Genomic DNA, 12,051 nt, shown 5'->3' on the forward strand with positions numbered 1-12,051 from the left:
CACATGTATACATACAATGTTCACATTTTATCTAAAGTGACAAAATGTCGCGGGAATAACATTGTATCTAGGGAATGGTTGGTGTGCAAATACTTATTTGACTTTAAAAAAGGTGTTTTTACCATCTAATTTTTTATTTCTGTTTTCTAAGAATTTTTAATAATCAATTCTAAATATATATAGATTAAGCTATTAAATACAATAATTAACTGAAATCATTCTGTGTTTCTCTAGGTGTAACTTCAAAAAAATTAGGTGTGCAAATACTTTTTTACCCACTGTATGTGAATAAAGTAAATAGAGGTTTATATTTAAAATATTCTTATATGGTTCGGTAAGCGCAAATTGGACTATGCTACATAATTTTAATTGTCTTGTTTTAAATGTATACGAGTGGGGTAATGTAATCCATTCTGAAACTTTGCTAAACTAGCTTTACCGTTCCGTTAAATTACAAATCTGTGATATTCTCTGCTTAAATACAATAAGTAAATATTATACATAAAAAGCTTTCTCGTCAGTCACTTTATTTAGTAGTGAAAACCGCATTAAAATGCGTCATAGTTTGAAAGGTCTACATATCAATGGAAAGCGAATGACACGTCTGGATGAAAACCTATACTTCGATTATTTCAATAAAATAATTAAAACGACCTTTAGTCTAATAGTCTTTAGTTTACCGATTTAGTGTTAAACGGACAGGTATAGAAAGTGGCGAGTTTTAACTTTAGGTTCTCTATGCATGCTGTAGGAACCCTGACACTAAAGAAAATTTGATTTGAAAACATGATTTTAGTAAGAATATTACAAAACATCAGCTCCAAAATTTGTATATAAATAAAAAATTAAGATATTTAATTTAATTGTCTTCAAATCTGGTCACTGCATTCTAAAGCTATCCAAACTAACATCTAGCCTCAATAACTACCATTTCTAATGTTATTATATTACCATTTTAATTATAATTTAACAAAAATGTCTTTAATTAATTTAAATTTTAATTATAACAAAAATGTCCCTTCAACTCCATCATAGCATTCTGCTTTTGCTTAGTTTGAACTTCTCAAAAATTATGATTATTTAAATTTTGATGAGTATGATGCAGAGTTACATAAGGAAAAGTATAGCGAAATACAATTGCATATTCACTAAAAATTCACTTAAAATTTATATCAATACATGCTATCAGTGCATGCTCAATATCTACATTAATATACATCAATGAAACATATTTTGTTATAAAATTCCAAAAAATTTAATTATTATTGTAATGGATGAACACTAATTAATGATTTGACTGATGTGTTATTTAAATAAAACAATTTTTGGTTGGTCAAATATTCTACAATTTTTCTTGTTAGAACAATCAGATATTCATTTCTATTTGTGATTTTGATGATATTTTTATTTTATTTCAATTCAAGTAACATTAATAGACAATTCACAATAATGAAACATTTGTTTAATTAAATTTTGGATTCATATAAACTATATTTCCTTACATTTAATAAAAATTAAGGACTCTACAGTTTATAAATGTCTACTCATATATTAATATAACAAATGTGGTGTAAAATTCCTACAGTTTTGAAAGCTGAAGAGTAGGGTACTGCTGACCTTGTCAGTATTACAGAATCTACTGAATTTTGGTGCAAAGTTACACTTAAAGAAGAAATTATTAAGCAAAATTTTAAATCTATATTTAGGCTTTACTTAAAAACAGTATATTGAATAATTTGATATTGTTTTGTAATGCTCGATATAACATATCATTCATTTTCAATTGTGTTAATCATCAAAATTTTGAGATAGCAAGAAGTTTGCTGCTAGATTTTCATTTTTTTCACAAGCAAAATAGGCTTGAATAACCATATGTTCAGGAAATCCTAAAGCTTTTAACCTTTCTATAGCTTCTTTATCTTGAGGTGATACTTGAATAACATTTTGAGGTTGCTGTGCTGCTGGAGCAGGATTCTCCACAGCAGAATTGTCTGGTGCAGCACCAGTAGCTGGTGTATTTACAGGCTCATTAAGCATCCTAACAAAAGCTTGCTGATGCTGGCTTATGGCTTGCAAAAGTGCTGGATTACTCTGACCAATTTGTTGAAGGACAGTATTTAATAAATTAGGATTTTGTTGAATTACGGCGCGCATTTGTTGGAATTGTGGTTGTTCCCTCAGAAAGCCTAATGGATCATCATCAGAGCTTTCTTCAGCTTCTTGCTCCTGTAGTAATTCTTCAGGAATACCAGTTATAAGATATTCTACTGCTCTTTCACGATTATTGAAAGAAGCGCGGAGTGCCTGTTCAACTTGCTGCCTGTTATAACCCATATCCATAATACTTTGAACAGTAGATTCAAAATCAGGTTCATTAGATAAAATAGCGGGTTCAACCGCACGTTCAGTTTCCTCAGCAGGAGCAGTTGCAGTATTTTCTTCTGGAGCTTTACTTTTACCATCTCCGCGCTCTGTCGATGCACTTTCTCCGGCCTCGGGTGCCGAAGCGGATGACGCTTGTTGACTTTCCGAAGATTTAGGTTTCGTTACCATTATAACAATAAATTTCTTTTCATCTATATTATACGTACATAGTTTGTTATCATCAAGAAGAATTTTACCCGCATAAATAAGTTTTTGATTATCTGCCGCATAATCTTTGCCTTTTTCAACCTCAATTTTAAGCTTCAACGCCTTAACTGTTTCATCAGGATCAATTTCTATTTGAAATGTTTGCTGTTGTAACGTTTTTAAAGTCACCAACATTTTGCTGCTAATATAGAATACAATGAAAAATTTCTGATCTCGCACAAATAACCGATCTGACTCGACAAAATTATCCAGTAAACATAACCTCGTTGCCAAAATTACTTTTTTTATGTCATCTTCGATCGGATACACCAAAAATATTAGAAACCATCTATTCATTAATATTTCATTAAAAAGAGATAAAATTAAACTAAACTTTAAAAATAATAATAAAATATTTCCTATAACTAGGAGTTTACAATTAATTTAAATTTTCAGAAGTTCATTATTGATAAATCAATTATATTTTTATAGAGCAAAATGTTAAGGTGTCTCTTGTAGATTAATAAAAACGAAAATGTTAAATATATTAATGATTGTTTCAAGAAACATGTAACAAACGTGTGCGTATCATGAACTAGTAGAAGGTTTTATATTCAACTACTGTATTATTTATGTGTAGTCCGCCGATTTCTCTCTCTGATGTCTTTTCTGAAACGATATATTTATTTTAGCGCTCTTTGAAGTAAAAAAGAATTAATAAAATCAAATAAGATTTATATAATCGACTTAAGAAGAAAATATACAAAAATTAATTAAATTATAACTAATTTTAGCCGTGTGTTTCCTTCTGTGTGGTTTAGTATAGGATCACCCTTGTACTGGTGGTATCATAAGAGGTGACTAAAATACGTGTTGGAGAATCACGTCGCCAGCAATGGCAGCACACATGGGCAGACTCGACCGGATTATTACCACCCTCGGCGTTTAAAACAGGCGTCAATTAGTGGCTTTCTGACTGACTCTTTCTGACTTAGGTAATGCCAGGCACCGGCGACCAACACCCCTCCCCTCAACCGTGGTGGGAGAAGGAATATGAGAGAATATGAAGGATCGCTTATTTTTATACTCTTACTCAGTAATCTGACTCCACGTCTATTGAATAGCCAGCTCTTGGTTTATCTGGAAGATCACTGATGGATCAATGACCGTCAATATGGTTTTCGCCATGGTCGCTTAACTGGTGATCTTCTGGTTAACCTAACCCATCGCTGGGCTGCGGCAGAGAGAGCGTGACAATTAGATTGGACATAGCTAAGGCTTTCGATCGAGTGTGGCACGGGGCGCTTCTTGCACAACTTGCATCTTACGGGCTTCCGAGAATTTATGTAAGTGGATCGCCAGCTTTCTCACTGGGCGCAGCAGGTCGCTGTCAGTTCTGATAGTTGTTGCTCAGAATGATGATGAAGAACACGTCCGTAAACGCTGGCGTCCCCCAAGGCTGCCTGCTGTCCCCTACGTTGTTTCTCTGTATACCAATAACATTTTAGAGGATTCTAACATACATTGCAGATTATAGCAATGAAGATTGATTTTTTCCATTAAAAAAGAGTGATCTATTGAGTTATAGTAGTAGTTTGGGAGCGAAATGTATTATTTTTAATTTTCTTTGCTCTTTCCTTTGTTCGTCGCTTGTTAGTGATCCGATCATATTTACTTAATTCAAATTTGTTTTTTTTTATAATTCATTTATAACTTTTACCTGGAGTCCAGTGTGCCCTGGTGTGTATGGTATTTTAGCTTGTGACATACTGTGCGGTTAGAAAATTCAGCGACAGGTAACAGGTCATACAGTTCCCCAGAACTCTTGGTAATGAAAGTTCAATACTTAAGAATTTAAAATGTATTTTTGCTGCGTATACAACTGCGCGTCATAACAGCCTAACGGTTTATTTTTATAAAATAAGAAAAAATATTTTCCATTAAATTAACACATTTTTCATACTTAGTTTAGAATTATTACAAAAAATAATAAAACTTTTTTCAAGAACAAATTATATTTTTTTTATTTATCTTACCCATTATATTTGAAAAAGATGATTGAATGAATGAACTTCACAGTTCACCTATCTCTCAAAAATAATGACATCAAACCTCTGTTGTCTAATTTTCGACCAATTTAATATTTTTTTTCCTATTATATCAGAAAAAAATATATATAATTGAAATATAACCATATAAGTATTTTAAAAATATTCCAATCCACAAATGACACCCTTATAAACAGAAATTGACTCAGGAGTCAGGTACCCTTTGTCAAGAAAAGAGTGGGACAATTCCACCCAAATTGCAAGCTTGCAACTCTCATATTTCCATCCATCCATCAGCCTTTCAACGTCCACTGCTGGACATAGGCCTCCCCTAATTCTCGCCACTCCGTCCGGTCCTATTAAGTACTCATATTTAAATAACATAAAATAATCTCGCGTAAATTCATGTTTAACCCTGTTATCGGCAGCAATATGCCTTTCAACATCCATCTCGTATCTTCCATCACTACTGAATTCATTCTTCATTCACTTGTTCTAATATCTTACCATTCACACTGATATTGCTTTCCATCCTCTCTTCATTTCTTTCAAATACCAGAACCTTTGTCTTGCTGGCATTTAGGCTTAGACCATTATTTTTACACCCTTCTTTCAGAGTGGTGACTAATACCCGCAACTCGCATTCTGATAATGCAATGAGCACTGCATCATCTGCTTAAAGCAGGCAATTCACATTTACTTAAGTCTCCTACTTTCACTCCCATATCACGTTGCTTCAGCCCTTGGAGACTGCTATCCAAATATAAATTGAACAACCAAGCTGACATGCCGCAACCTTGTTTAACACCGATTGGATATCAATCCAAGGCGACATGCCAGCTCCTACTCGCACGCGGGGTGAGTGATCTCTATAAAGAGACTTTACAGCCTGCAGTATGGATCCGTTCAATTGTAACATGGTAGCATCTTCCATAATTTCGCCCTTACAACTCTGTCAAATGCACAGAAAACTTTTTGGTTAACAGCCAAAAATATTTCCGTGATCATACGGAGGGAAAAGATACTGATCCATATACCCTCTTCCAAGTCTAAAGCCTCCTAGCCTTTCAGATTTCTCTTGCATTCTACTCACTAAAATTTTATCATAAACTTTACTATCTAAGCTAATCAAACTATGGTTTGTGAAGTATGTCTGTGAACCTTTGCCTTTATACAAAGGCACTATGTCTGCACCTCTCCTATCGTCTGAGACCAGAACAAATCCAAGACGCGCGGCCCACCATATATGATTATGTCGGCAATAACTCCATCTGCTGCCGCTGACTTAGATACCTATACTTAATAATATATTTACTGTATTATCATTTGTCAAATTTGTTGCATTATACGTTTTTAACCAGCCGTAACATAGCCGTGATATTTTCGTTAATTTTCGCGATCTACATTATAGTTCTCTTGCAGGTATTTCAGTTCTCTCTAAAATTAGAAGTATTCTTATAGATTAAAGCACAACATATTATTTGAATAAATTATGGTATTGATCGACTATAACCAAAATAAAATAAATAATGTTATAATTTCGTTATTTGCACATTACCATGTCTTTAGTAGCCAATCTTATCTTAGTATAATAAAACCAGATTTACTCTTTGCAATAATCAGGTAATAAGGCACAAATATTCATAGTTTTTTTGCATGAATGACAGATTGTAACTAACTTTCAAAACGTGTATAAAAATTTAGGGACACTTAGTAACGCAAAAGAAAATTGGTGGTAATAATGGAGTACGTAAAAACTAGGTGCCCAGGTTCCCTCTGCCTACCCTGCTAAGCGCGGGATACAGCGTGAAACGAAACGCCTACTGTATAAAATGCATTTATCAAAACTGCAAAAGAATTAGAAGTTAAAGCAACAAGTCATGAAAATTATTTTATTTGTAGACTTATATAAAAGCAAGGGTTGTCCAATTTGAAGCAAATGTAAAATACCAGATACACACAGTTATACTTGTTTTACTTCAACAGGCCAAAAGCAATTGAAGAAATGTTAAATATTTATATTTGTTTATAAATTTAATGACAAACTATAAACACTTCTATTTTTTATACTAAATAGAATAGTGAAATATTAGTCACTTATCTAGTAATCAAAATTATTTATTTAATTGCCTTTCCATTGAATATATAGTGACATTTGTAGGATGATATTTTATAAAATATTTTTTTCACATTCATTAAGCCATTTTTTAGGTACACTTTTTGTGCCACTTTGCATTTGCTTAATTGCATTAAATACGGCTAAATCAGCTATAGAGAAGTTATCATTATAGACCCAGCAGCTAGAAGTATTATTTGCAAATATATTGTTGATGTAATTTTCTTTTCTTTTTTCTGATGCAGTTTCAAGTTGATGACATATGTCAAGGAAATTGTCTAGTTTATAATTCTGGTAGTCATAAGGTACTACATCATTATATACAAGACATAAGTATCTGATGATGTTCACATTGCCAAGAATTGGGACATCTAAAGAAGAAATTTTCAACTCTGGGTTTGCCGACTCTGAAAAATATTTTCACTTATTATTTTGTATCCTCATTAATCGTTAAGATTATTGCAGACACTATATTTATGACTGCCGAGATAAAAAGTTTTATTACCTAATTTATTATCAAAACCAAGTAAAATAAATATTTAAATTATTCATTTTAACCTTTAGGTACACAGGTGGTGTTTTGGGGATCCCACATGTTGTTTTTAAGAATGGTTTATTAAATTGACAAACTTCGATTGTCTGCTTTCAGCTAATCTCAGTGGAAAAATAGATGCATGTCGTGCTTTGGCTTAACAAAAGCTTACCTATGAAGTATAAATACCCCATTTTTAATTTCATGTACTAACTTTTTCTCTCATTTCTGTTTTTCTCTCTACACAAATATAAATTTCAAAAAATATTCTTACAGCTTAACAAACAATACAAATACTTTTAAAAGTATATGATTTAATGCAAAATCTATCATCATATTTTGTCCACCTTTAAATTACATAATTTAAATAATATTGATTAAAATGCAATAACTGTAATGATTGAATACATACCAGATTTAAATATCAGTCTGAGGTTTATTTTGGATTCAGGTTTTAATTGATACAAGTCTTGAAATTTTTTAAAAAATGCTTTTACTTTTGCAACTTTTGCATTTGAAATGGAAGAATGAATGTGCCATGACACACTTAGCGTTTTATGTTTTAAAAATATATTTAAAAACCAAGGGAGATTTTCAGTATTTAAAATAATTACTATTTCTTGTTGCTCTCTCTGTAACACCAAAAATATTAAATTATTTTCTGTGAGAATAAACAATTCTAAAGATTAATTAGTTATTCCATCTATATTGATATATACATGATGTATGTGGTGACCCACAAGACTGCCATGACTGGGTGTAGGCACACAAGTATATAACTGTAAATGCAACTGGTTGTAGGCTCGATCACCACGGAGAAGGAAGGAAGGAAATTAATTATTTATTTAAATTTATATATACATTTCTTATCTCTGGTGTTTCTGGTGGAGGCAAAGAATGGCATTGTGTTCCGCTACTCAACACACAATTCCTCCAGAATATGATGGAAAATAGGCAACAGTGTCTTAACACAGGGTTCCCTCTGCCTAGCCTGCTATGTGTGGGATACAGTGAGAAGCTGGTTTATTTTAAATTTGTTATTGTTTGGATTACATATAAATTACAGCAATTATTTAATGGCAGATTTTTTTATAATAAGAATTTTCTTATAAATCCCAATATTTGTAGAGTTGCAATAAAGTGAAAAAAGGTAATAGCGGAAGCAACTAAACTTACAGTATCAACAGCATTTGTTGTCAATTCTTGTTTGATATGTGGATTTAAAACACACAATGAACTTATCTTTTTAATTCTTTCATAAAGAATATCTAATTTTATTAGAAGTTTGTCCTGCCTGTTTTCTAAATCCACAAGCTGATTAGCAGGCATTTTCTGAAAGGAATATATATTTAAAAAGACAAGAAAACTAATTAAATTTGTAATAAGCTCCAATCCAACTCCAATTATTTACTATGTTATAATGAGATAAGGACAGTCTTTTATGTTTAGGTAAAATAACAGTGTTCTTCTTTCTTATACAAAATTAAAAGTGATTGAAAAAATGTTTTTCAAAGTAGTCAAAATAATGAATTCAATTCATTTTCTCTTGTGAAAAGTTTGTGGGCATCATGGCACAGCTGGACAGGTTCTAAATGTAAATACTATGGTTGTTACTTCGATTTTCACTTATGGGGCGAAAAAAAGGTTCTCTCTGTTAAAAAATAAATCTGAATCTGAGAAGCGGATGTGTTTATAATATATATGAATTATCATGCTATCATCCATCCATCTATCCATCAGCCTTTCAACGTCTACTGCTGGACATAGGCCTCCCCTAATTCTCGCCACTCCGTCCGGTCCTGCGCCCTTTGAATCCAGCGGATTCCCACTGTCTTTTTAAGGTCGTCGGTCCACCTGGTTGGAGGGCGGCCTAGGCTCCTTTTGCTGAGACGGGGTCGCCATTCGAGGACCTTTCTTCCCCATCGGTTGTCGGCCCTCCTGACAATATGGCCTGCCCATTGCCACTTCAGCTTGCAAATTTTGAGAGCTATGTCGGTAACCCGCGTTCGTCTACGGATTTCATCATTACGAATTTTGTCGCGTAGAGAAATACCAAGCATAGCCCTCTCCATCGCTCGCTGAGCTACTTTGAGCCTATCATGCTATATTAAATTATATAACCTAAACTTTAAGTAAAAATTTAAACTTTTGAAATAAACCTTAAGAAACTTGGTAACCTGATCGCTTATATTGATTTCTGTATCGTTTTGGTATATGTCGGCTAAATTCTTCAATCGATACATGCACTTAGGCAAGGTTAGTTCTTCATTAGTAGATATGAGATTTTTCATATGATACATGGCGTTTTTATTTCTACTAAACTATTTTTTTACATGCACGAGTATTATTTGCTTTGATTTGACATAATTGTGATAGTAATACAAAATACAAATGTCAAATATTATAGAGTATAGTCCAAGGAACATGTACTCCAGCCTGTCTACCAAGCACAGAACACATTTACTCAAAGAATGTTCACTTCATACTAAAAAAATGGGTGACAAAACGATGCTGCTGCCATCTCTGTGCGTGCCCAGCAAAACTATTTGCGGGAAAATTTGGCTTTAGAATTTTATTCAAAAGCCAGATTTATGACTATTTCAAAATCATTTGGAAGTATTATTATTTAAATTATATAATACTTCCAAATGATTTTGAAAGAGTCTGAATAATTTATAGTACAATAATAAAAAATAAATGCAGTAATAAAACTAATAAACATTTTACATTTTCTTTATTGCTTATAAACATTTGTTTTAATTATATTTACACAAATAGTATTTCTGCAAAACAATTAAAATATACTGCTAAAGATTACAACATTGCTACAAGACAAACTTGCTCTTATATGTTAAAAACAATAACAATTTTAATTTTTATAAGTTAAATAGATCATAATCTGCAAAAAAAATATAATTTATATATTTATTAACCTATAAGATTGTAGGCAGTTGTACTTGATTGTTGTGTTATTGAATTTCTTTTTTTTTTAAACAATTACAGACAAAGATAAAATTAATAAAGTAGGTATAATGAACTTAATACAGTGTTGGTCAATTTAAATCTAACATTAATATACAATTACTTATTTTTTAATATATCTATTTTCCTTTTTAACAATTTCTGATAATCTGCAAATTGTCTATTTTTAACTAAACAAAATCTTTTAACTGTTATGTGGAAGACACTATTACATATAAAATCAACATTTTCATTAAGATGTTCCTCACTGAACTGAACTTCTTTTTTGAGGTTTAAAGAATATGATAATGTTTTGTATAAATTATTGCAGATTATGGCACTCAACACATAAAATCTTATACAATTTTCAGATACATAGTTTAACTTCTTTTTAGCATTATCATATTCTTTCAAGTCCATAAAAGTGTACAATAATATATTATCGGTATGTTTCACTTTTAAAACTGAATCAGAAAGCTTGCATTGGGGAGAGCTATGACAAATGTATAATTTTCAAAAAAGTCATACATTTTCTTCAAATGATTGAGTTAGAGAAAAAAAGACATACATTTTCTTCAAATGAAGAATTGTCAGCCACGTTGGTACAGCGTGGCTGCCTTTCTTTCGATCTGCAGAATCACTATTTCAGCAGCTAAACATATAAATCCTAAATTTGCAGTGACTGTTGTCTCTCCGGGTAGCAATCCTGAAAATAACAAGAGTTAATAAAGGTCAGGTTACAGAAACTAAAATCAACATATCATTGTTAGATGAATCTTCTTGATTAAGCAATTAAAAGAAAATTAAAGAAATTGTTTAAGATTAATGTAATTTTAGTTGTAACTATTAGTATTTTGTTAAATTTATCGTATTGTTATAAAATTGTTAATTAATATTTAATATTTTATTTTTACATATATATCTATCTGTTTTAGGTTTTTTTCACTGTTACCATAAGATATTTATTATGATAAGTTTTTATGTTAAATATATTGTCATTACAAGTGAACCAGTATCAATTAATAATATACTTGAATTACCATTTGAATACTTGTCAATACTGTTCTTTGCAATGCTCCAGGTATAACATTTGCAGGAAAATGTGATGTCCCTGGTCGTTCAGTGGAAAAATTTAAATCTTGGATTACCTGATTCTGAAAATAAAATATAATTGGATGAAAATACATTGCCAATGTATGATTACTAATATGTACATAAATAAAACAGTTTTTCTAAACAGTATTTTTTTTTTCAATAAAATTGACAAATGAAGCCCTTTCAAAATGGTGGCAACATAACATTCTATGTTCACCATACATTTTTTTCTGAAAATCGATAGAATACCATGGGCCTTCGAGGAAGCAAAACTTGGCCCAAGTTTCACAATTGAAAAAGTACAACATTTAAGATATGACTTTATCTAGAGTAGTTAACACTTAATGATTACTTACCGGTGTGAATTGGTAGGACCTGGACTAGGGAACCTATATAGTTTAATTTCAGGATCTTCACGAGGGGACATTTGAGGCATCTACTTTTCAAATTGTCTCCCATATTTTAGATCCAAATATTCAAACAAAGAGAACAACTGAACAACAATAGAAATCTAAATATAAAATGCAACAGAAATGCTAAAAACAGGTTGCTTGTTTAAGTCGCAGTAGTATGTTCGCCATTTGCAAATGCTAATGCTACCATTGCCATATCAAAACATAATCCTACTACCGTACTTTAAATACCGGTTACATAAAATGTTTCTCATATCGAAAAACATTTTATCACGGTGCCTTGCATACATGAAATATTATAAAGAAAGTTATTTA

The 12,051-nt window shown here is 31.6% G+C and overlaps 2 protein-coding genes and 1 long non-coding RNA gene across 4 annotated transcripts; all 3 read right to left on the bottom strand.

Annotated features, from left to right (window-relative positions):
• Nucleotides 1–1,322: 1,322 nt before the first annotated feature.
• On the bottom strand, nt 1,323–2,881 carry Rad23 (UV excision repair protein Rad23). The gene has a single exon (XM_085204243.1). The coding sequence runs from the start codon at nt 2,764–2,766 to the stop codon at nt 1,789–1,791; it is 978 nt and encodes a 325-aa protein (XP_085060369.1). The 5' UTR covers nt 2,767–2,881; the 3' UTR covers nt 1,323–1,788.
• Nucleotides 2,882–6,497: 3,616 nt separating this feature from the next.
• On the bottom strand, nt 6,498–9,749 carry AIMP2 (aaRS-interacting multifunctional protein 2). Of its 2 annotated transcripts, none has more exons than XM_085204245.1 (4): nt 9,427–9,749; nt 8,444–8,599; nt 7,680–7,899; nt 6,498–7,142 (listed from the first exon to the last, which is right to left on the bottom strand). In XM_085204245.1, the coding sequence occupies exons 1-4, from the start codon at nt 9,565–9,567 to the stop codon at nt 6,790–6,792; spliced, it is 870 nt and encodes a 289-aa protein (XP_085060371.1). In that variant the 5' UTR covers nt 9,568–9,749; the 3' UTR covers nt 6,498–6,789. The 2 variants fall into 2 exon arrangements, with proteins under 2 accessions (XP_085060371.1, XP_085060372.1); XM_085204246.1 differs by having other exon boundaries at nt 9,445–9,738.
• A 237-nt stretch (nt 9,750–9,986) lies between these two features.
• On the bottom strand, nt 9,987–12,051 carry LOC146527708 (uncharacterized). Its single transcript, XR_014879150.1, has 3 exons — nt 11,680–12,051; nt 11,269–11,382; nt 9,987–10,934 (listed from the first exon to the last, which is right to left on the bottom strand). It is a non-coding gene; the product is annotated as an uncharacterized LOC146527708 (long non-coding RNA).

This window comes from Heliconius melpomene, chromosome 20 (genome assembly GCF_056956725.1).
Source record: "Heliconius melpomene rosina isolate 202511_hmr_F chromosome 20, ASM5695672v1, whole genome shotgun sequence".
In the NCBI taxonomy this organism is placed as follows: Eukaryota; Metazoa; Arthropoda; class Insecta; order Lepidoptera; family Nymphalidae; genus Heliconius; species Heliconius melpomene.

Coding starts and splice junctions, on each gene's coding strand:
- Rad23 (XM_085204243.1), bottom strand. CDS start 2,766: ATGTTGGTGACTTTAAAAACGTTACAACAGCAAACATTTCAAATAGAA.
- AIMP2 (XM_085204245.1), bottom strand. CDS start 9,567: ATGTATCATATGAAAAATCTCATATCTACTAATGAAGAACTAACCTTG. Junction 8,600..9,426: donor AGGTTACCAAGTTTCTTAAG/GTTTATTTCAAA, acceptor TATTCCTTTCAG/AAAATGCCTGCTAATCAGCT. Junction 7,900..8,443: donor CAACAAATGCTGTTGATACT/GTAAGTTTAGTT, acceptor TTGGTGTTACAG/AGAGAGCAACAAGAAATAGT.